This window comes from Coenobita brevimanus, chromosome 1 (genome assembly GCF_032717465.1).
Source record: "Coenobita brevimanus isolate Jiangsu-jjx chromosome 1, ASM3271746v2, whole genome shotgun sequence".
Lineage (NCBI taxonomy): Eukaryota > Metazoa > Arthropoda > Malacostraca > Decapoda > Coenobitidae > Coenobita > Coenobita brevimanus.
In genome coordinates, this window is record NC_136954.1 from 4,472,735 (window position 1) to 4,497,294 (window position 24,560).

The 24,560-nt window shown below is 42.2% G+C and overlaps 1 protein-coding gene across 1 annotated transcript in view; it reads right to left on the bottom strand.

Moving 5' to 3' along the window:
* Positions 1-24,560, bottom strand: part of LOC145412686 (glutamate receptor 1-like) — a 453,191-nt gene that overhangs the window by 94,614 nt on the left and 334,017 nt on the right. Inside the window, exons 7-8 of the mRNA XM_080282554.1 lie at positions 18,291-18,482; positions 12,976-13,083 (exon numbers count right to left, since the gene is read on the bottom strand). Of these exons, the coding sequence (XP_080138680.1) occupies positions 12,976-13,083; positions 18,291-18,482 (300 nt within the window). The remainder of the gene's footprint in view (positions 1-12,975; positions 13,084-18,290; positions 18,483-24,560) is intronic.

A 24,560-nucleotide genomic window follows, 5' to 3' on the forward strand; every position in this document is an offset into this window, starting at 1 on the left:
CGAGGAAATATAAGAAAAGTGGAAAAGGAAGGCAATGAGAGAGAGAGAGAGAGAGAGAGAGAGAGAGACGAAACCAAACGACGTGAAAATAAGCATGTGGGGAAAGTTACTGAAGATATCCAAGAAAAAAAGTAGGATTAAAGTAATAAAAGAAACCATCATATCATCATCATCATCATCATCACCATAATTCTCCTCCTCCTCCTCCTCCTCCTCATCATCATCATCATCATCATCATCATCATCTCATCATCATCATCAAGGACAATATCACACATGATGGAGAAAGTCAAACCCTTAGAAACGGATGGGTAAAAAAACATGTTTAGTTCAAGTTTGTAAGCAAAACACACACACACACACACACACACACACACACACACACACACACACACACCACCACCACCACCACCACCACCACCACAACTCATCGCCAACGCCACCATTGTGACCGAAGATGTACGACAACTTACCTGGAAATGTCGCACGAAGTAATCCCACTATAAAAAAAACGTTCTCTCTCTCTCTCTCTCTCTCTCTCTCTCTCTCTCTCTCTCTCTCTCTCTCTCTCTCTCTCTCTCTCTCTCAGAGGTCTCTGTTTGAATACAAAAATTAATGAGAAAGGCGTCATGGACATGGCTAATGGAAAATATTTTCAGTTCCTTGACTATGAAAGGATTTGTTTGATCTGAATCACATTTGAATTACATCGCCAAACAAAAGGAGAAATAAAAAATAACGCAAGGAAGAAAGAACACAAATAGGTCATCACATCGAGGGAGCTAATGACAAAAGCAAAAACTACAAAAAGAAAAAACAGCCGAATATTCACACTTAAATATTAATCATCTAATACCCAGCTAACTATAATATGCTCAAGCTGAAAAAAAAAAAAAAAAAAAAGTCTGTGGCAGCCAACGCAAAACATACGAGTAACAATTTTACAGAAGGGAATTAATATACAGGCCTTGGCTCTCGTCGCAAAAAAAAAAAAAAAGAAAAAAAATAGTCAGGAGCAAAATTTCGCCAGCACTCCTCTGCCAGCATTGTGTTCTGCTTTCCTTTTTTCTCATTCCTGCAAACATCAGAGAGTATCCTTTTTATACTCTTTTTACTCTTAACTTGGCCTAAAATTTCCATCTCCTTAAATGCTGAGATATAATAAGAGATTAGCACTAGAATATGATGCCAGTCACGAAGTGCAATGGAGAGGATGATAAGCAGCAATATTGGCTCTTTCCGTCGCTGAGCAATAAGTTGCAGAAGGACCAATATCCGGGCCAAGAGTGTGTAACAGAACTACGAGTATAATTAGCCGTGTGCTTCATGCTGCTATCACATCACGTTACACCTATACTCTTTTTACTCTAACCTGCCATAAGACTGCTATATAGGCTACCTATCTTGAATGCTGAGGTATAACAAAAGATTAACACTATTATATAATGCTAGTCACGAAGTAGTTCTGTGGAAAGCATGTAGAGCTGTAGCATTGTCTTTTTCTGCCTCTTCGGTACATGAAATAAGAAGCAAAGGGACGAAAATCTAGGCCAAGTTAATGTGAAATGAGTACAGTATATAAGAGACGGGTTGAACTTTATACCGTGATACTAACTTATTGAAGAAAGAATCATTATAAGTAATAGTGAATTTAACTTGTGACCAAGGAGATTCACGCCTGCCTCATAACTACTGCTCATTGCACTTTATGGAACCACAACTTAGTATTCAAGTTATGGGAGTGGCTCAGATCCTCCAGATGAATATAAACCAACACTACTGGTAATTTCGTTATCCTCATACAAAAGTTGGTGTGTGCTTCATATTGCTATTCCATAACGTTCCATCAAGCACCACAGAAGAAAGGGAATCATTACTGGAAGTTGACTGAAGAAGAGACTGAGGCAGACGAAAAACCAGCATCGAAAATAATATACATTTAAACTAACTTTGAATGCAGCTTGTCGATTTCTGGATCAAAATTGACGGGAAAATATGGAGAATGACTATCTATCTATCTATTGCCAGATGCCTTAATCCCGTAATGGGTGGGCACAAACAAATCACCTCCATGTCTCCTCGTTCCCTGCCATTTCACTGCCCTGCTCCCAGCACACACACCCCTCTCTCATATACCTCTCCACTCCATCCCTCCATCTCATCCTTGGCCTCCACCTCCACCTCACCCACATACACTCTCCTCGTTAGTCTTTCACTCTCCATCCTCTCCACATGGCCAAACCACCTCAGTGTGTTTCTCCTAACGATTCGTATCACATACACATCCACACCACAACGATCCTTCACTTCCTCATTTGTCACTCTGTCTCTCCATGTGACTCCACATGCTCCTCTCAAAAAATTCACTTCCAGAGTTCTCACTCTTGACTTTCTGTCCCTCCAACAAGGTCCAAGCTTCACTTCCATACATTAGAGTTGGTATCACAATACTGTCATGTAGTAACTTTTTCACTTCCATGCTCACTTCCCTGTTTCTTATCACTGCTTTCAAGGAACCAGCAACTTTCTTCCCTGTTGTACCCTTTCAAGCACTTCACCCTCTAAACTTCCGTCCTTACTCATCACACTACCCAAGTACTTAAACGCACACACATTTTCCATTTCCGCCTCATCCAACCTCACTGTACATTCACTGACTTCACCTCTCTCGAAGACAATAACTTTACTACTCCCTACATTCACCTTAGATTCCGTCTCTTACATACTCTCCCAGACTCATCTACCAAGCCTTGCAGCTCCCCTTCGTCTTCACTTAACAACACAGGATCATCAGCAAACAACAGTGCAGGGAGTTTCCAATCACTGCCCTCTCTCATTAGGGCCGATCCAACATCCACTGTCCTACCTTGTATCTCTTTTATAAATCCATCCATATACAGATTGAACAACCATGGAGACATGGCACATCTGTTTCAATCCAATCTTCGAAGAGAAAAATTCACTCAGTTCACTATCCACACGCATTGCTGCCTTAGCATCCTCATACATACTCTTCACAGCATTCAACAACTTCCCATCTACTCCATATATTCTTAATACTTTCCACAGTCCTTGTCTATCCACCCTGTCACATGCTTTCTCAAAATCCATGAAGGCCCCATACAAATTCTTTCCTTTCTCTAGAAATATGATCTAAGAACTAATATCTGATCTACACAACCTCTTCCCTTCTTAAAGCCTCCCTGTTCTTCTCCAACTAATTCCTCTGTAATTTCCCTAATTCTGTCAATAAGTATCCTACCGTATACTTTTCCTGTTACACTAAGAAGACAAATGTCCCTATGATTACCACAAGAAAGCAAAGAAAATTAGCTCCTTAAAACTTTGAAATTCGAATATACCTTGTCGAATTTGGAAGTATTAGAGAGAGAGAGAGAGAGAGAGAGAGAATCCTAGTAGCATTTCGGAACTGCGAAGGCTGAAAAGGAAATTTCGAAAACTGGCCATTCTGTGACGAAGTAATCAGCAGTCCAGGTAGTGAAGGAAATGATAATGCTAATGCTGATTACTACTCAGACGACAGTAAAGGAAAGAAGGCAATATTACTGATTATATTATCCAGCGTCTTACCCGATCTTTCACAAAATCCGCTAAAAAACTCCGCTAATGCCACCTCATTAACCTTGAATAATATAGCCATCGCAGGTTTCAATATTGACGGTTCCCCTGATAACATATAACGCATCCTGAATAAGACAACCATCGCGTGTTTCAGTACGGACGGCTCGGCTACTTACATCACACAATTCCTGAATTTTATAGCCAACCCATGTTTCAGTTTAGACGACAAGATTTTAGCACTCAAGACGTGACATGACAAGGTGTGAGGTGCCATCAGCTGGAGGTGTGAAGGATTTAAGTACTGGTTTTGTCTTCACCTGAGGGAAGTGGACCAGACCTGAACACTAAGACGTGGCAGCATGAAATTAAATGACCCTTAGTTACGAGGTAAATGTGGGTTGTCTTAGTTACTATACTCCTTTGACTCTAACTTGGCCCAGATTTTTGTCCTTTAGCAGCTTATTCATACAGCTCAAACAAAACAGCAGATGAGGACAGTACTACATATCCACATCCATTCCATAGCACTTCTTTATGACAAGTACTACATTCTAATGCTCATGTATTCTAACAACTAGGCATTCATGATGTTGAGATCGCAATTATAGGCCAAATTAGTGTAAAAACAATATAGTCAAACAGACCCGGATATGTAAATCTCTATGGCTATCAGTTGAGCTGAAAGAGGGTAGGGAGTTTGTTAGGTTAGAAAAACCGATAGGTTTTTCTAACCTAACAAACCTCCTACATTTGGGAATGCACTGTCCGATAACGATACGCAAGATGATCTGAAAGGTGTGATGTAAATAATATACCACATTAGTATGGTGATTTTATTGTGATATGTCTACTCCTGTCATTGTAATGCAGAAATATGTGTCTGTGATAGAGAACATTATGCATATTATATTGAGATACATAATGACAGTATTACTTGGCTCGATTCCTTCACCCACTCGTCCACTGGTATTGTACATTCTCTCTCTCTCTCTCTCTCTCTCTCTCTCTCTCTCTCTCTCAAAGTTAAAGAGGGCAATGTAAAAGGACGATGTAAAGGGTGATTTTATTGTGGAAAGCGTACAGAGAGTGAGGTCTCATCCCTTGGCTGCCTCTATAATAGCTGACCAAGTGTTCTACTTTCTTCAGTTCTATCACCTATGTTAAGTCCCCTACCTGACACCTAATCATGCATGTTACGCATTCTTCCCTAGTCAAGACACGAATTGTTTGAGAGGCGTATAAGTGTTTTGTTCATCACCAAATTATATAAATAAAAACGACCTGAGATGAAAAGTAATAGAGATGAAGATGGTGAAATTGAAGATGATATTAAGGGCGGTGAATGATGGCAGCAGTCACATTAACCAGATCACTACTCATCCATGATTAGAAACATGAATACTCTCCTTTGGTATCTTATCGGTTAATTAGATCGAAAAGAGGGATATCCACTCGTGTGTGTGTGTGTGTGTGTGTGTGTGTGTGTGTGTGTGTGTGTGTGTGTGTGTGTGTGTGTGTGTGTGTGTGTGTGTGTGTGTGTGTGTGTGTGTGTGTGTGTGTGTGTGTGTGTGTGTGTGTGTGACGAAAGAAAAGTCTTTTCATACTTAATCTGATTATCCATTCCCATCCGCTTCATGCAACGATTTTTTTTTTTTTTTTTTTTTTTGCTTTAACCTTTTCATTCCTTTTGTTTTTCGCTGAGCGGTAAGTCACATCTGGTAAGTATATCTATACTATTATACTGCACACACCTATGCTACTGATCTTTCCCTTCAGCCTCATTACCGAACAGTATTTTCCCCTGAAATCTTCTCATACCAGGCATTTTTGTAGATATATTTCGCGCCCTGTCGTTTTGTCTGTAAATTTTTTGTTTGCCTATTTTCACACCTTCGCCTCTAGCGAACAATATTTTATCTGTAATTTTTTCACTATAATTTTTTTTTTTTTTCGTACCCAGAATTTTTATACATACTGTACTGTTTATACCGTCTTTCACAAACTTGTGCTTCTGATCTCTCCCTACCGCCTTCAACAGCCAATAATTTCCATTGTTAATTTTTATATATCATGCATTTTTTAAATACATTTGGAACCCAATGTGTTTATGTCTCTCTGTAACACGTAGTTTTCTTATTTGTACACACCATTTCTACTTGACCCAACTTCTCATCTAACGAGCAATGTTTTCCACGTTTTTAGATGCAGTCATTTCATCCACCCATTCTTCCATCATCCACTCTTTTACTGATACATCAGGAGTGTAGGGGCCCGGGGATAGGCTACTTGTCGGACATTAAAGGCGAGTAACCCGTCAACCTCTGAGTGGCACTGTGAGCAATAATACTTTCACAGGTTAAAAGGTTCAGGCTACAGAAATGAATAACGTTGCTAAGCGCCTCACACCGTCTGCCCCTTTAACTTACCATACCAGCCCTCGGATGTAAGCCCTCATAGGCCACAACCGGTTAGATAGTCTTAGCCAACCACTAGCTATTTCTTTACATAAATGCCATCCAGTATAGTAAATGGTTTCCTCGGGTACACGAAACAATGCAGCTTGTCATCCAATGTACAGTCAGCTGAAGGCAGTGCTACATTAAGCGAGCGGATGATGCGCCCCCACATCTACCACAATTTTCACAAAGGTAAATTTCGTTACTGGCATTGTTACGGATATTTTTAAACAGACTTTTCATAAACAACTGCTACTGATTTTTCACCCTCCGTCTCCAGTCATATTTTCATTTTTTCCCTCCACATTTACCGTTTTTCGTGGATAAAATTCAACTTTACCATTTCCTTGAAACAATTCATACTTCGCTTTTTACTTGTCTAATTTATATCATACTACTCATTCTCAGAGTAATTTATTCACACTGGGAGTTTTAGCTTTCTTTTAATCTTCTCAAACTACTAATTCTCAGTGTAAGTTATTAATATTAGGAGTTTTAGCTTTTGTTTTCTCAATTTTTTCACACTGCTCATATTATCATCCAAGTTTATTTGTACTAGGCGTTATACTTTTTAAAATCTTTTCATATTAATCACATTATCAGTATAATTTATTCATAACTGGCGTTACCATTTTTCAGTCTTTCTAAACTAATCATAATCTCAGTATAATTTCTTCATACTACAAGTTTCATCCTTTTTTTTTTTTTTTTTCAATCTTCCCATACTAATCATATTCTCTGTAACATTTTCATACTGGCGTTCTTCGTGGAGTCATATTCCCAGCAGGTACAACCATCAGCAAGAGTACGACGACAAACCTCTGCCAGCCTTTTGTCCTGCCTCAGATATTTCTCCCTCCTCCCCAGGTGACAGACGGTGCTCTCGTTTCTCATGTTCTTGTTTTGTGTTTGATATTGCTGTCACATTAAATAAAAATTTCACACAACGCCTTCCACTGCCACAGCTGGTGGAGAAATGCGGCCGAATTTTTGCTCACGGCTTTACTCATAATAATCCACAGATTTTGTTGACTCCCTGATTCCACCACTGGCTGAGTTACACATCCACCAAGCCCTAACGTTCAGTGTTATGGAGGTTGTTCGGAGCTTCGAAAACTATCTTTGCACCGGTGACCGATTGTTTGACGTTGAGCGCTGTTGCCTATAGCGTTTTTTCTTTAGGGACTCTTTCTGAATGGAGTGTTTACTTCACATGTTACATATTCTTCCTTCATGCCATACTGATTAAATTACTGGCTATGTACAACTATGAGTGATTAATGGAGAATATTTTCATACGTTTCACTGTTTTCAAATGTAGACGGATGGTTGTAAAGATAGTTTTTTGACAGTGTGTACACGTAAGGAAAATTTTGATGACATTGTTACTCCTGCATAAAAATAAGCAAAATAAATAAATAAATAAATAAAATAAAAATAAATACAGCTTCGAACCACCAACATCAGGTCTTCGTTTGGTGTGAAACTCTAGTTAAGACATCCATCTAGTCAGGGAAAAAATTACAGGTTAAGTAGAAATAATCCCAAAACTCTCTCTCTCTCTCTCTCTTGAAAATTCGTCCCCGAAGTCCCAGCAGTCCTCCTACGCGCAACCAACCGCGGCACACGGCTCCATATATCACTGTGTGCAATTTTCCCCGACATCCCTTTCATGTTAGCTACTGAAATGCCTTATGATGGATTTTCTACCCTCCCCCACTATTAGATGTTCCTCTTTCACGTATTTTTCGTCTTTCCTATTTTTCCCCCACTATCCTCGTCTGCTCTTCCTATTTTTACTCCTACGATGGTCACCCGTACAAGGAATGTTCCACCAAGATCTTTTGTACTCCTCTTGTCCCCCAACAAAGAGCTTTATGTTAGGATTTTTTTTTCCAACTTGTATCCTATGCAATTCTTCAGCTTTCCACCGTGGTTTCCTTTATATTTCACCTTACGTGTTTTTTTTTATCCACCACCGAACGCATTCTTTCATCTCTCATTTTATGCATTTCTTATCCAAGAGTCATTCGTCCTTTTCCCGGATGCATTTTTCTTTTATATTGCGCATATTTTTTTCTTACGGCCGTTTTCCCTTATTACACATTTTTTTCCCCTTCACTAATCCTTTGTACTGCACTTTTTCCCCGTCTCTCACTTTTTCCCCTTCCATTATTTTTCGTACTGGGTCTTTTACTTCCCAATTCTTTCACACTGCACCTTTTCTCCTGCAAGTAATCGTTGGTAATTCTTGCCTCCCTCTCCTTTTTTTTCCTTCATAAACTTTCATAATACGCTTTTTCCTTCCCCGAAATCTCAGGATATCCGCATCCATCGCATCAACAGTTGCCATGGGTTACTCAAAGACCCATTAAAAGATAAGATCCTTGATTATCTTAGGCATTAATGTTTCGCCCACTTCAGGGTCTGAGAAAATAATGACCCTCACCTCTAAATGATGCATTAATGAACCAATTTGTCAGGCATTCTGGCCATAACTATAATATTTCGCGTTACCCATACCACTGCCGGTCACGATGTATGTATGTATAAGTATGTATGCACGTAAGTATATATATATATATATATATATATATATATATATATATATATATATATATATATATATATGTAAAAAAAAAAATCCCCTTCCCCGACAAACACTTCTAAAGGCACCTGTACACACGCACCCACTAGGGGGTCCAGTGGCTGACATTCCGATCTTGGTCCTGACTGATACCCTCTCTGGGGATGCCTTGGCCATTTTTGTGCTCCTGCAACGGTGTGGTTTGGTGGAATGTGGGTGGCAAAGTGCACCGTGTTATGGCCTGGATTTAGATTTAGTAGTCAGGGTACGTTCGTATGAGAGAGAGAGAGAGAGAGAGAGAGAGAGAGAGAGAGAGAGAGAATTGGGATACTTACGTCCAGTGATGTGTGCTTTGGCCACTTATGTATGTACTCTGCGTCGGCATCACCACGCCCCTAGCAGGGCAAGCATTTTCTAGAGTGCAAGGTTTGAAGATGCTTGTGTAATTCTACCCGACATTGTGTATATTATGAACCTTCACATATTATCTTCTAATGATTCTTCTTTCTTAAAAACATATGCAAATTACGAGTAAATATTTGCAATTTCACTGGAACCAATGATTTCCTCCTCCCTTGTCTGCCTTTTCTTTCTTATCAATCTTTTCCTTCGTTTACTCATCCTTTTCGTTTTTCCTTTCTTTTTTCCTATGCCCTTCTTTTCCACTGATCTTCCTTGCTTCTCTTCTGTTCTTTCTTCCCTTATCTTGTTTTTCCCCATCTTGTTTTCTTCTGCACTTGACCCGTCATGCACACACACCAGTCTGGAACTATCTCACCTTCTCTTATTCCCAGTATTATTATTTCGCCTGCCTCCCTTCTTTTTTCTCTAGCATTTCCCATCTTCTCTCTTCTTTCCTCTCTCCTCTCTTCTCTACTAAATCCTTCTCTCCCTCTTCCCTTCTAGGAGCCATCTTATCCTTTCGTTTTCCTTATCTTCTCGTGTCTCCTTTTTCTTTATCTCCTCCTTGACTGTCGTTATTCTTTCTTCTCTTGTCCCCCATTTGACCCTCCTCTCTTTTTTATTTCATTCTTCTCTCCTCCTCCTCTTCCGTCTCTCTCTCCTGTCCCCCTTCCCTCTGTGCACTCACCATAGCTGGAAACCAACACACTTTTTGTCTTCATCTGAACCCTAGTCCTCCTTTTGCCCTCTTCTCATTGTATTTTTTTTCTTGCTTTGCTTCTTATTTACCCTACTTATTCCTCAGTCTCGCGTGTCTCCTCTCTCTCCCTTTGTCTGTCTCCCGTCTTCTCCTGCTCCTCGTTTCAGTCCTCTTTCATAACTCTTACTTTCGACTCTCCTCCCCGTTCATTCTTTCGCTTTCTTTGATCTCTACGTTTATCATTTATTTCTTTTCATCCCTTTTCCCTCTTGTTTCTCTTCTCTTCGTTTTGTCTTCCATCTTCACCTCGTCTTGTTCCCTCTTGTTTCAAATAAACACCACAGCCTCGAACCACTTCAGTCTTCTGTGTTTGTTTCTGTTCTTCTTCCTCTTTGTTTTGTTCCTCTTCCTTTTATTTTAATTTCTCTTCTTTTTTCTCCTCTTCCTTTTCCTCTATCTTTCACTTCCCATGGCTTCTCCTTTTTTCTTGTTTTTCCTTTCTTCTTGTCAGTCTTTATTCCTCCTTTTATTCTTCCTTCTTGTGATCCCTTCCTTCACGTTTCTCCTCTTTATTCTTCTTTCTCGTGACCCCTTTCTTCTCCTACTCTTGGTTCCCCCTGTACGAACACCATAGCCTCGGGTTATCTCTCTCATATCCTTTCTCAACCTCCCTCCTCCTCTCCTTTCCTCCTTCGCTTTCCTTCCTTTCTTATCCCTCCTTTCACCTTCTTTTATGCTATATACAGTAGTTCTTCCTCTTCTCCTTTTGTTTTCGTCTTCTTGCTCCTCCACAATGCTGCTAATATTTCTCATCTTTTTTTTCTCCCCCTTACCGACCATCTCCTCCTCCTCCTCCTCCTCCTCCTCCTCCTGATCGTTCAATTTCATTCTTGTGTCTTTTCTTTCCCTTTCCTCCTCCTCCTCCTATTCCCCCTCGTTTGCCGAACCCACAGGGGCGGCCAAATTCAGTGCGTGTCCCAAACTGTTACTCTCTCAGTCACCGTACAGTTTGAATGATGAAATCCGGCAAGACAGAACCGCAGAGTTTTATAAATGTCACTTTGGCGGGGAGGGTAGGAGGCGAGTCTTGTGTGTGTTGAGATGCGTGTGGAGTTCATTTGGGTTATGTCTAAGAGGTGTCTAAGAGCAAACAACACCTTCTGTTATACGCTGGGGTGGTGGATACGGTTAGGGTGGATGCGGCTACTACATGTGTCCATTGTCATATTCTACTACTCCTCGTTTTTCCTCCTCCTCTCTCTCTCTCTCTCTCTCTCTCTCTCTCTCTCTCTCTCTCTCTCTCTCCTGCATCAATCTCCCCACCTCATGTGCCAATATCATTGTCATCTCTGATCCTCTCTTCCTTCCTTTTCCTCTTTACCACCTTTTTTTTAGTTCACATATCCCCATTACCCTCCCCCTCCCTTTCTCTCTCTCTCTCTACCCCCATTACTCCCCCCCCCCCTCTCTCTCTCTCCCCATTACTCCCTCTCTCTCTCTCTCTCTCTCTCTCTCTCTCCCCATTACTCCCTCTCTCTCTCTCTCTCTCTCTGTTTTCCATCTCCTTTACCCTTCCCTTCTCTCCCCTTTCCATTCCTCTTTTCCACTCTTCTGTTCTCCCCTGTTCCTCTTTTTCCTCCTCCTCTCCTCTCTTCCTCTTACCAACAATCCCCCCACCTCATGTGTTCCTATATATATGTCTCACCTGATCCTCTCCTGCCCCCCGCTCCTCATAATATTGCCTTTATGTTCTCCCCCATGGCCACTTTACAGTCTCTCTCTCTCTCTCTCTCTCTCTCTCTCTCTCTCTCTCTCTCTCTCACACACACACACACACACACACACACACACACACACACACACACACACACACACACACACATACACCAAAGTTGGTAACTCGCAGACAAAATGTTAAATGGCTCAGTCGAATTCTTAGGACTGACAGCATGAGGGTGTGGACATTCCTCTGTTTTCTAACGGCCATTTGTTATTATTTATTCGTCAGTTTGGCACTGCAGACATGTACAAAGATCACTGACTATGCCTGCACTTGTTACCAGACAAGTAAACACTATACTTCCCTTAAAAAAAAAAAAAAAAAAAAAATAAGTCCCTCATGTAATTTTTTGCGCTACTTAACAGCTGTGTGTGAGTGTGTGTGTGTGTGTGTGTGTGTGTGTGTGAGAGAGAGAGAGAGAGAGAGAGAGAGAGAGAGAGAGAGAGAGTGTGCAGGGTCGTCTGTCATATACATACTCAAAGGGTTAAAATGGATACATGACAGATAGCGAGACACAAGAGCAGTGGTGAGGTGAGAGAAAAGAAAAAGGAGATAATGTTACGATTATATTGCTGAACTTCTTAGCCAGCAGTAGTTACAGACCCAGGGTCTTCTGTATCGTGAATCTGGTCGACTGCAGGCTGGAGTCGGCCTTCTCCGACCGTCCATCCTCCTCCTTTCGGGGAAAGTAGTTGAGGGACGTTTGTACAACCAGGCAGCTTACCCGACCAGTTATATCGGTGCCACCACATGAAGGCATCCCTCTCCAACACCAACCCTTCACTATGATGATGTATTTTTTATTCCTGATATGTCTAGGCCATTTTACTAAACTTAGCGACTTTTTGATCGGTGATTTCCATTCTGTGTACTATTTTTACGCGTTCCCTTACCTAGAAAGTTCAAGGTTAGGTTGGGTTTGTTTTCTTAGTATCAGGTTAGGTTAGTTTGTCAGCCGGTTAGGTTAGGTTTGTTTTCTTAGTATCAGGAAGGTTTGTTAGTCAGTTAGGTAATCTGTTAGGCTGGGTTAGGTTGGGATAAGTTAAGGTAGAGAAAAAAATAAGAAAAACTTGAAGAATGCCCTTGCTTATAAAATGAAACTCAGCACAGAATGCAACAACGGTATACATAACGGAAATCTGGGAACCGTAGATGCTGCTTATAGTTGCCATTATCTCTCTCACTCCTGGCTGATAAAAACAGTTTGGAGTAGGCAAGAGAAAATAAAAACGCACGGTACTGGACTGAAGATGCTAATACTCACTTTGACTGTCTCTGTGTTGTAGGTCGAGAGAGAGAGAGAGAGAGAGAGAGAGAGAGAGAGAGAGAAACTCAACACTCACTACACCCCTTTGTCGATCTCTGTGTTTAAGATCATCTCCGACGAAAGACAGCAAAAATTAAGAAATGAACTACGAGAGATAAAAGCTAATGATAACGCACTATATTAGATAAATTCGACACTCACTTTGACCGTCTCGCTGTTGAGTGTCATTTCCACCACGTCCAATGAGTACAGCTTCCTCTTACCCTCGTACGTGAATCTGATGTTGCCTGTCAGTCCCTCCATCTCAACCTGCAACAACAATACCAAGATTATGCAAGAAACACACCAACAATACCAAGATAATGCAAGAAACACACCAACAATACCAAGATAATGCAAGAAACACACCAACAATACCAAGATAATGCAAGAAACACACCAACAATACCAAGATAATGCAAGAAACACACCAGCAATACCAAGATAATGCAAGAAACACACCAACAATACCAAGATAATGCAAGAAACAACACAACAACAACAACAATACCAAGATAATGCAAGAAACAACACAACAACAACAACAATACCAAGATAATGCAAGAAACAACACAACAACAACAACAATACCAAGATAATGCAAGAAACACACCAACAATACCAAGATAATGCAAGAAACACACCAACAATACCAAGATAATGCAAGAAACACACCAACAATACCAAGATAATGCAAGAAACACACCAACAATACCAAGATAATGCAAGAAACACACCAACAATACCAAGATAATGCAAGAAACACACCAACAATACCAAGATAATGCAAGAAACAACACAACAACAACAACAATACCAAGATAATGCAAGAAACACACCCCAACAATGCCAAGACAAAGCAAGCAAAACACACCAACAATACCAAAATAATGCAAGAGACACAACAACAATACCAAGATAATGCAAGAAACACACCAACAATACCAAGATAATGCAAGAAAAACACAACAATAATACCATGATATTGCATGAAAAACACATCAACAACAACACTCATTATGGGTAACGAAATTATTAGCTGGTTTGCTTTCACGTGATGGTACTGGTCTCCTCTGCCAAATCAAATACAAAGTCGTGGCTGCGTGTAAGTTCGATGTATTTTAGCTATGGGGTACCAATGAGTCTCCTTAGTTTCTAGCCAAATAAACCATCCAGTCTGAATACACATGGCCATTAAATGAGCTGAAAATGGTCATGAATATCTGTCATGTTAAATTTTTAAAAAGTTCTATAACATACAAATTTTCCGTTCGACAGTCTGCTTCACAGGATAAAGTCAACTCAAACAGTTCTGACTTAATTTGAGTCACTGTTGGCGGAAAGGATAAGACCTAGGCAAGGATGAAGCATTTAGATTTCTAGAGTAGTCTGTCGAAGGTCAAGGTTACAGGACACAGCAAAATATTCGACACTTAAAACCAGTTGAAGAGAGTGGTTGTTACAGATCCAGTGATGCTTCTTATTAAGTTCTAAATTTTACTAATCTGATGATTATCAGTTATATTTGAGAGAGAGAGAGAGAGAGAGAGAGAGAGAGAGAGAGAGAGAGAGAGAGAGAGAGAGAGAGAGAGAGAGAGAGAGAGAGAGAGAGAGAGAGAGAGAGAGAGAGAGAGAGAGAGAGAGAGAGAGAGAGAGAGAGAGAGAGAGAGAGAAGCCTTTAAGGGGTATCAGTGCCTAAGAGAGATACCAATCTCTCTCTCTCTCTCTCTCTCTCTCTCTCTCTCTCTCTCTCTCTCTCTCTCTCTCTCTCGTTAACACAGTAATGTGCGTTTAACAGTGCACCATCACCCCCATGCCTCAGCTCACCCTACTGCTGTCTGTGTCATAATCCCATAAACCTGCTGCACACCTCATCCGCTAAGTACCCTACCACCGCTGCCATACCAATGCCTTCCCTTGCTTACACAAGGATATTATTGTACGCACAGCCTCCCCATGGACTCATAACACTTCTGTCCAGGATGCAGTGTCACTCCTTCGGTGCGAGAAACCTTCCTTGACTTGAATAGTGACGTCTGGAGGTAGAGGCATCAAAAGTCTCGTCGCTTCTCTTCCACCCTTTTTTCCATGGTCTATGAAAATCAATGTGGTGCATCTGTAGCAACTGACACAGATGACACTGATCTGTGGCCAAATAAAATGATCAGTGTAGGTTACTGTGGATTCATCTTCCTTGTTTTTAAAACAGGTGGAGAGAAATCCAAGAGACGACAGCACTTTTGATGCCGACTGTACACTGGGGGTCAGAGATTCTGTCCTACCCCAGCCACAACACGAAACTGTACCAAATGACGACCAGGAGGTTGACTCCCTTGCTTTTATCTCTTTTCCTCCAACCCAACACCTTGCATCCCCTACCTCCCGAACCTCCACCGTCTTATTCCTGCCCCAAAACCTCGCACCCTCCACTTCCCGAACCCCCACTGTCTTATTCCTGCTCCAACACCTCGCACCCTCCACCTCCCGAACGTCCACTGTCTTATTCCTGCCCCAACACCTCGCACTCTCCACCTCCCGAACCCCCACTGTCTTATTCCTGCCCCAACACCTCGCACCCTCCACCTCCCGAACCCCCACTGTCTTATTCCTGCCCCAACACCTCGCATCCCCCACCTCCCGAACCCCCAGTCCTAACCTTCCTGCCATCCCAACACCTCCCATCCACCATCTCCCGAACCTCCACTGTCCTAATATCATTCGGTAAAGATTCGTACTGTGGCTGGAACCGGGACACAGCATTTGACCGCCGCTGTACCTGTGAGGACAGATGGTATGAGGCGGGTACGGCCCGTGCTCATCAACGTGACTTACGCCTTTGAGACTGTGGCAGGTTGTTCACTCACTGTTCTGGGATACAGGGCCATTGCGTCATTCAGAATACCACAGGTGTTACCGTAGGTATTTATTTCACCTACCAACTCACAAGCGATGGACTTACACCTGAACTGAGTGGTGCGACCTGTCACAGCAAAATTCATAATAGCGGTATCAGGCTGGCAACTGCAGCTGGCAGTGCTGACTATTGGGCCACCGGGGTTTTATATCAACAATGCAATTTAAAAATAAGTCATCGGACTGAAGGTTGACCTGTTCACCCCGAGGACGTGTTTTGCATTTTATTCTAGCTATCTCTGGCCGATTTCACTTATCTTAGGAGAGACAATTTTTAGTAGATGTGATTCTAAAGACAGTTCAAACCTCTCCACTACGAAACCTCTCCTCTATGCCGAGTCAAATCGGCAGGAAATGGTAGGAATACAATATATACTGCAGGCTACACGACGTCCTCTGGTTGAAAAGATTAAAACTACGCAGTTAACCATATTTATTGATCTTTACAATCTAATGACGTGTTATCTTGGTATTTCCAGACAATTTTATTTGACATACGATATACTTTCCATGCTGGAAGGGTTAGATATATTTTTCACTAACTCCATTACTGTCAAGGTGCCCACCTAACTTGAAGGAAATAGTGTGGTGACAACAAGAATGTATCAGAAAACAGTCCCGTACTGGCAGGATTAATTCTCCACCCTGACCTCCAAATCTCTTACAAAGAAAAACAAACAGCGACATACTTGGTCATTTCGAAGATGTTTGTTACTGGGACGGTTTTTAACTAACAAAACTATTTTATGAGTCAAATGCAAAGAGAGAATAGCAGGACCCCCCCCCCCCCCGCCTGCTCCTCATCCGTTCACCAAACCCACCAGACGAAGCCTGCAGGAAATAGTGAGAAGGTCCACCATGCAAAATGGGAAAACTGTCATGGAAATTTCATGGGAAAGAAGGACTGGAAATCATATTCTAAACTATCTTACCCTGAAAGATAGTAATTCAGCAATATGTACATATCGATGTTCTACGGATGTGCCCCCCCAGGCTTTAAACTGCAAGAAAACGTAATAATCTTTTTTTTTTTTTTTTTTTTTTAACTCAAATTCTGCCTAGAACGTCATCTCTCCATCTTTACTGTTGAGTCGTTGAAAGAAATGAAAACCAAAAGTTCGAAAACTGGGATACCAGTCATGAAAAAATGCTATGTAAAGGATGTCAGGCCGCGTCTTTTCTGCCAATGGGGTATGTGAAAGAACGTGGAAACGGACGAAGATCTGAGCCAAATGAAGGTACATGAACTATAACCACGCACTCTTTGCACCCTAATATTCCACCTACCGGTATGCTCATTTTACGGTAACGACCTAAAACTGCCATCTCTCTGACTAGAATGCTGAGCTGTAACAACAGATTAACATTAGAATTCATATGATGCTAGTCACGAAGCAGTGTTGCGGAGAGGATGCAGAATTTAAGCACTGAACTGTAACAAAAGATTAACACTAGAATATAATGCTAGTCACGAAGTAGTGCTGTGGAGAGGATGCACAACTTAAGCACTCTCTTGTTCTGGCATTCACCTACACGAAATAAACTGCTAATGGACGAAAATTTTGGCATTTTACGGTATAAAGGTTACAGTGCTTTAATTACCCTCTACAGAACCATAACATGTCCACAGTGCCATTATTACATATTATACATCATCTTCAGGTGTCTGGCTTCATCATTTGTTATTCTTTCTTGACACTTGTACTCAAGGTCCATCCTGACACCTTAATATTCCACACAACCTAATTTTACACCCTGACACCATACCCATCCTTCATAACACTCTAATACCCTACTCAGACAATTAATCCTACAACCTAACACAGACATCCCCACACTGTCAATGAAGAAACACTTACATAGGCACTTCACACGCAGGGCAAAACACATCTCAACTGGAACACACTGCTACTTGCCACCCCTCCTGTCATCCACCCATCAGAGGTATCCTTACACAGAGCTGGTCGAGTTCACCTCGCTAGGCTTAGATCAGGACATCATCCAGTCCTCCTCAGTTGCCAGTTTATATTTGGGTTGGGTAGAATCACAGATAACATGTGCCCCACTTGTAGAAAAGGCCCACACAACATATCACACACAATGGAGCACTGCACAGCACACGCTACACTAGGATGCAGACAACATCAACGGTGTACGGTACCATTAGGACAACCTCACAGGGGCGGTTGTTTACCTGCGGTGGACGACTACGCTCGGTCAGGTGGGCCAGGGTTAAACAATAACAACAACATTAACATAAACAAAAACAACTCCAGTACTCCACCCTAGAGAATTATTTTTCCTCTCTAGCATCTTAACATCTCTACAGTACATATATAATTCTTCACCCACCTTCCTCAAGTCCCTAGTGGTCTTTGTTATTAACTCCTGACATACGAGTACTTCTCCAATTCCACCCTAACACAATACTATTCCACACTGACTCCCAATTCTATATCCTGACACCTTAACCACCATTCATGACACTGATACTCCACCCTGGCACGCTAATACTCCACCCTGGCACCCTAATACCCCACCCAGATACCTACTCCTGGACCCACCTTCCTCAAGTGCCTGGTGATCTTCTCGCCGTGCTCCCAGACGCTCTGATCAGCGTCATTACTGTGGCAGCTGATGATCCGCGGCGCCCCCAGCCCAGGAGACTCACCAAACACGTCCACTTTCTTGTGCTTTAGTCTGGTCAGCGCCTCAGCAACCACCCTCACCGCGTCGTAGATCAGTGCTGACCGGGCCTGGGGAAGAGGATGGACTGATTTTAGTGCTGCTGCTGAGGAAGAAAAATTATTAGAAAGAAGAAGAAGAAGAAGGAGGAGGAGGAGGACGGCACAATTTAGCATCAAACATTAATGTCGACTGAGCATGTGGAAAAGAAGACAGGTTCAGTGCTGCTGGTGGGTGGTTCAGGCGAAAGAAGAATTAAGAGGAAAATAAAGAGACGACCATTTTTTCCTGCTCAAATCATACTGTCCCCGGGAAGACGACCCGCAGCAGTCTAATGGAAATCAAGGTCCCTAACTGCAGGATATAAGGAGGGGAATTAATACACTGTCGATTTTGAGCTCCAATATAATGCTTGATGATGTACCCAGGCGTTGGAAAGAGGAAGGCGAATTTCTGAAAGTAATATACGAAACCTAAAACACCAAGGCGTTGAAGATGCACGAAAACGTTGAAAATATTATACCAGGGCGTTGAAAATAGTGTATGCATTTTAGAACGTAATGAACAATGACGCTGAATATACTTTGCAATGGCGCTGAAAAGAACAAAGATGACGCTGAAAATAACACAAGGCGCTGAAAATAACACACAAGGCGTTGAAAATAACACACAAGACGCTGCAAAATAACACACAAGACGTTGAAAATAACAAACAAAATGCTCAAAATAACACATAAGGCGCTGAAAACAATACATAAAGCGTTGAAAATAGTATACAAAGAACCAAAGACAATGTACTGTACTGCATGTAGGAACTGAATATACAGAGGCAGGGATTAATTTTACTGGGGCAATATGGGAGACTGCCTTACGATGCCTTTCACTACACTACACTACGACACACACACACACACACACACACACACACACACACACACACACACACACACACACACAATTCTGCATGACACTGGACATTAACGTAATCTTCTATCCCTTTGACTTTAATAAACATAAAGCTTGATAAACTGGCGTGGAATTAGCATATCTCTGACTTTTATGACCAGCCTAAATGTTGAAAAGTGAAATTGTGAAAACGACCGAGTGAAAATGCCTTAATACATTTAATCAGACAGACATTTATATTTTTTGGCAGTATGACAGGCTATATTTTTTTCTTCACCTATTGAACGTGGCAACTGTATTAGAACTGCACGAAGTATTAGTACCCACAATAACCTATGGGCGCGAGGCTGGTGACAGGAGAATGAAACGTCAAGCGTTACAGCGGTAGAAAAGGGAGTCTTGGGAAACGTGTGTGGGTTGAAGAGAATGGAGAGGATGGGAAGCAGTGTGATTCGACTTAAGGTGCCATCTCATAGCACTAAAGTGGTAAAAAAGGATTATACCCAACCCCTCCAATTCGAAAACTCTCTCTCTCTCTCTCTCTCTCTCTCTCTCTCTCTCTTATTCTAGGAAACAAATTAAATCGTCCGTCAGTACCAACAACAAAACAGTCCGGAAAGAATAAAGAATAAAATATCCTCGCACTGAACTGGTTAACTTAGTAAAACTGCCACCATTTCCACCGTGCCACCAGCTTTTCCTCTACAAATATCCACCACCTGACACCACCAGCAGGTCACTCTACAAGCTGGCCAAACTTGTCATGCAGTTTCGTCACGGTGGGGGAGAGAGGAGGTCTGGGCGAGACGACACAAGGTTTACTGCACAGGAATATGTGTGGTTCACCAAAGCAAGCCAGTAGGAGCGTTTTGTGTGTGTGTGTGTGTGTGTGTGTGTGTGTGTGTGTGTGTGTGTGTGTGTGTGTGTGTGTGTGTGTGTGTGTGTGTGTGTGTGTGTGTGTGTGTGTGTGTGTGTGTGTGTGTGTGTGAGAGAGAGAGAGAGAGAGAGAAAGGGGGGGGAGTTAATCTCCTGTCACTGGTTAGAATATACTATTAAAACTGTCACTGACCATAAGAGGTTTAACTTTTTCACCAATATTGCCATATAAAATACAAGAAGCGGTGCCATGACACAGCAAACCGGCGTCATTTTAGTGCTGACATATAAACACAATAGGATATCTAGTCAAAGATGTCACATATCAAACTTGGAGTAAATCGGGTGAAAATGACGATTTTGTGCCCAATTTGAAATTTTAGGCCCGACACACCTAACATTAATCCCCCTACAGCTAGCTGGGGGGTGACCCCCCCCCCCTCGTGTAACGAGGCATGTTATAGAATGCAGATTAGAAAGATTTTTTTTTTTTTTATGTGAGGAAGAAGGAATCAAAGGCAATGCGCCCGCAAAACTGTTCCTTCCAAGAGAAAAACAAAATACAAGAGAGAGCCAAATTCAAGATCCATTCATTTCGAGATCCCTGGACACACTGCGTTTGAAAGACTGGAGATCATAGGAAGCAGGAAATACAGACAGAGGGAGACAGTTCCAGAGTTGACCTGTTGCATAAATGAAGGACTGGGAGTAACGGTTAACTCTTGCATTAGAGAGTTGGACAGAAAAGGGGTGAGAGTTTGCTGCTAGACGGGTGCTACGCGCCCGTCGTAGAAGTAGAGGAATGCATGCAGACAGTTCAGAGGAACAGTGACCATTGAAGTAGCGATAGAAAAGAGATAAAGATGCACCACTGCGGCGAAGAGACAGAGGTTGAAGGGAGTCAGTAAGAGGGGGAGAGTTGATGAGACGAAAAGCCTCTGGCTCCACCCTATTGAGAAGAGCTGTTTGTGGGGAGCCTCCCCACACATGAGAGTTGTACTCCACACAGGGGCGGATAAAACCCCTGTATAGAGTCAACAATTGTGCAGGGGCAAAGAAGGAACGGAGTCGGCTTAGCACACCCAATCTTTTGGAAGCAGATTTTACAAGAGATGTAATATGACCTTTCCAAGACAAGTCCCGAGCAAATGAAACCCCAAGCATGTTCAAGGATGGTGCAGGATTAAGTTGAGTATTATTAAACATAAGTGGGTATACCTGTGGAAGATTTTGTCGGTTGATAGGTGCAAAAACTGAGTCTTTGATGCATTAAAAACAACCAGATTATTTTTACCCCAGTAAGAGATACGAGCCAAGTCAGACATTAGGTGTGCCATAGCCACATCCCTTGCCTGTTGAAGTAACTGCTGAGATGGACGTTGTGGGAATCGAATGGAAAGGTGAAGGGTGGAGTCATCAGCGTATGCGTGGACAGGGTTAGATGTACAGCTTAGAAGGTCATTGATGAATAAAAGGAAGAGAGTTGGTGATAGGACAGAGCCCTGAGGAACACCACTGTTAATAGATCTAGGAGAAGAACGATAGCCGTCTACAACAGCGGCTATAGAACGACCAGAAAGGAAGCTAGAGATGAAGGCACAGATAGAAAGATAGAAACCGTAAGAGGGCAGTTTGGAAATTAAAGATTTATGCCAGACTCGATCGAAAGCCTTTGAGATGTCAAGTGCAATGGCAAAGCTTTCGCTAAAGTCCCGAAAGGAGGATGACAAGGAGTCTGAAAGGTAGGTGAGAAGATCGCCTGTGGAGCGTCCCTAACGGAACCCATACTGACGATCAGAAAAAAGGTTGTGATAGATAAGATGCTTTAAAATTTTTCTATTAAGAATAGACTCAAAAACTTTTGAGATACAGGATGTTAAAGCAATTGGACGATAGTTAGAGGGTTGGGAATGGTCACCCTTCTTTGGGACTGGCTGAATGAGAGCAAACTTCCAGCAAGAAGGAAAGGTACAAGTTGACAGACAAAGGCGAAAGAGTTTGCCTAGGCAGGGTGTAAGCACAGAAGCACAGTTCTTGAGAACAACAGGAGGGACTCCATCAGGCCCATATGCCTTATTAGTACTGAGGCCAGCAATGGCAGAAAATACATCAGCTGAAGAAATTTTAATGTTAGCCATGAGGAAGTCAGAGGGGGGAAGTGATGGAGGAACAGCACCGGAATCGTCTAAGGTGGAATTGGAGGAGAAAGTCTGAGCGAAGAGATCTGCTTTATCAGTAGAAGAAATAGCTACAGAGCCATCAGAGTAGAAAAGAGGAGGGAAGGATGATGAGGTAAAGTTGTTAGAAAGGTTTTTGGAAAGGTGCCAGAAGGAGCAGGAAGAGTTCGAGTTAGAGAGTTGAGAGCATTTTGTACGGATGAAATAATTTTTAGAGAGCGAAGAACAGACTTACCACGATTCCGGGCAGAAATGTATAAAAGATGTGATTCAGGGGTGGGTTGGCTCTGGTACCTTTTATAGGCCCTCTCCTTGTTGCGGACAGCATTAGAACAAGCGTGATTAAACCAAGGCTTTCTTGCGTTAGTCAAAGGATATGAGAAAGGAATGTATGCTTCCATGCCCAAGAGAATAACCTCCGTAATGTGCACGGCACACTCAGATGGCTCCCGGCCATGGAAGCAATAATCATTCCAGGGAAAATCAAAGAAGTACTGCCTGAGGGCCTCCCAATCCGCAGCTCGAAAGTGCCAGAGATGACGTTTTTTTGGAGGGTCCACAGGCCGTACCGGAGTGATAGGACAGGTTAAGGTGATAAGGTTGTAATCAGAGGAGCCCAACGGAGAGAAAAGATTAACAGTGTAAGCAGAAGGATTAGTTGTAAGGAAGAGATCAAGTATGTTGGGGCTCTCTCCAAGGCGGTCAGGGATACGGGTAGGGTGCTGTACAAGCTACTCTAGGTCATTAAGGATAGAAAAGGTGTAGGCTTGTTCACCAGGTGGATCAGTGAAAGGAGAGGAGAGCCAAAGGTGGTGGTGAACATTGAAATCTCCAAGAATGGAGATTTCAGAGAAAGGAGAAATGGATAAAATGTGTTCCATTGTAGAAGTAAGATAGTCAAAGAATTTTTGATAGTCAGTAGAATTAGGACATAAGTAAACAGCACAGATATATTTAGTCAGAGAATGACAGGAAAGCCAAAGCCAGAGTGTGGAGAATTCAGAAGAATCGAGTTCAGGAACACGAGACCAAGATAAGTTGTTGCGTATATATACACAATAGCCACCTTTGGCTTTTAAGTGAGTATAGAGAAAGTAGGAGGATACAGAAAAGGGTTTGCTGACAGTTGCCTCAGACAGCTGAGTCTCAGCTAGGAAAAGAAGGTGAGGTTTAGAGAAGAAGAGGCGATGCTCAACAGACCGAAAGTTAGAGGAAAGGCCACGAATGTTGCAGAAATGAAGAAGAAGAGAGTCAGACAGTGGTTCCAGGCACCTTGAGTCGTCAACGGGAGAGGGGCTGAAGGTGGGGGCATTTATGGTCCTCCCCTGGGGACTCCGAGGCTATGTTATTCGACGCCATTTTTGTGAAAATTTTGAAAAGGAAGTGTGGTGTGTACTGTGCATGTAGTTTGGTGTTGATAGTTGGAGAAAATTGTATTGGAGAGCATGCTGGTCTACTCTCTGTGTTACTAAGACACTGAAAAAGATCAGCAAAGGGGGATGGTCGGGACCTAGTCCCGAGGGCTGATGAAACGGGAGCACCAGCTCTCCCTGTCATCAGCTTTCCATGCACCTTGGGAGTACTGCCCTGCTCGACTTGTTTTGGTTTCATGTCGCTACGACAAATTTGAAAGGATTTATGGCGATTTTTTTTTTTTTACATTTTGGGGACCTACAGCCTGGGCCTTAGCGCAATTTGGCCCAAAATTTAATCAGGTGATCAGGAGGCCATAGCCCATCATCCTTGTAATTTTAGTCAAAATCGTACCAGTAGGTTTCACTTAAAGTTGTTAACAGACAGACAGACAAACAGACAGGCAGACAGACAGACAGACAGACAGACAGACAAACATACAGACAGACAAACAGACAGAAAAACCGAGTGAAAACAATACCCGCCACAGGGCCCCTCCAAGGCGGGGACAGGTAACAATCAAAACCAAACTGTACTGGGAAGAAAAATAATCTAAAAGTGTTTCTTCATATTTTTCTGTCAAGTACAATGCCCAGATGTACCATATTTTTTTATTCCAGGATGACAGACAGTGGCCGAAAAAATACAGAGGCCAGTGTTATTTTACCACAACATAGACACACTATTTTCACACCTCCACTTTTATTCTCTCTCTCTCTCTCTCTCTCTCTCTCTCTCTCTCTCTCTCTCTCTCTCCAAGCCTGAGTGGTACATCCT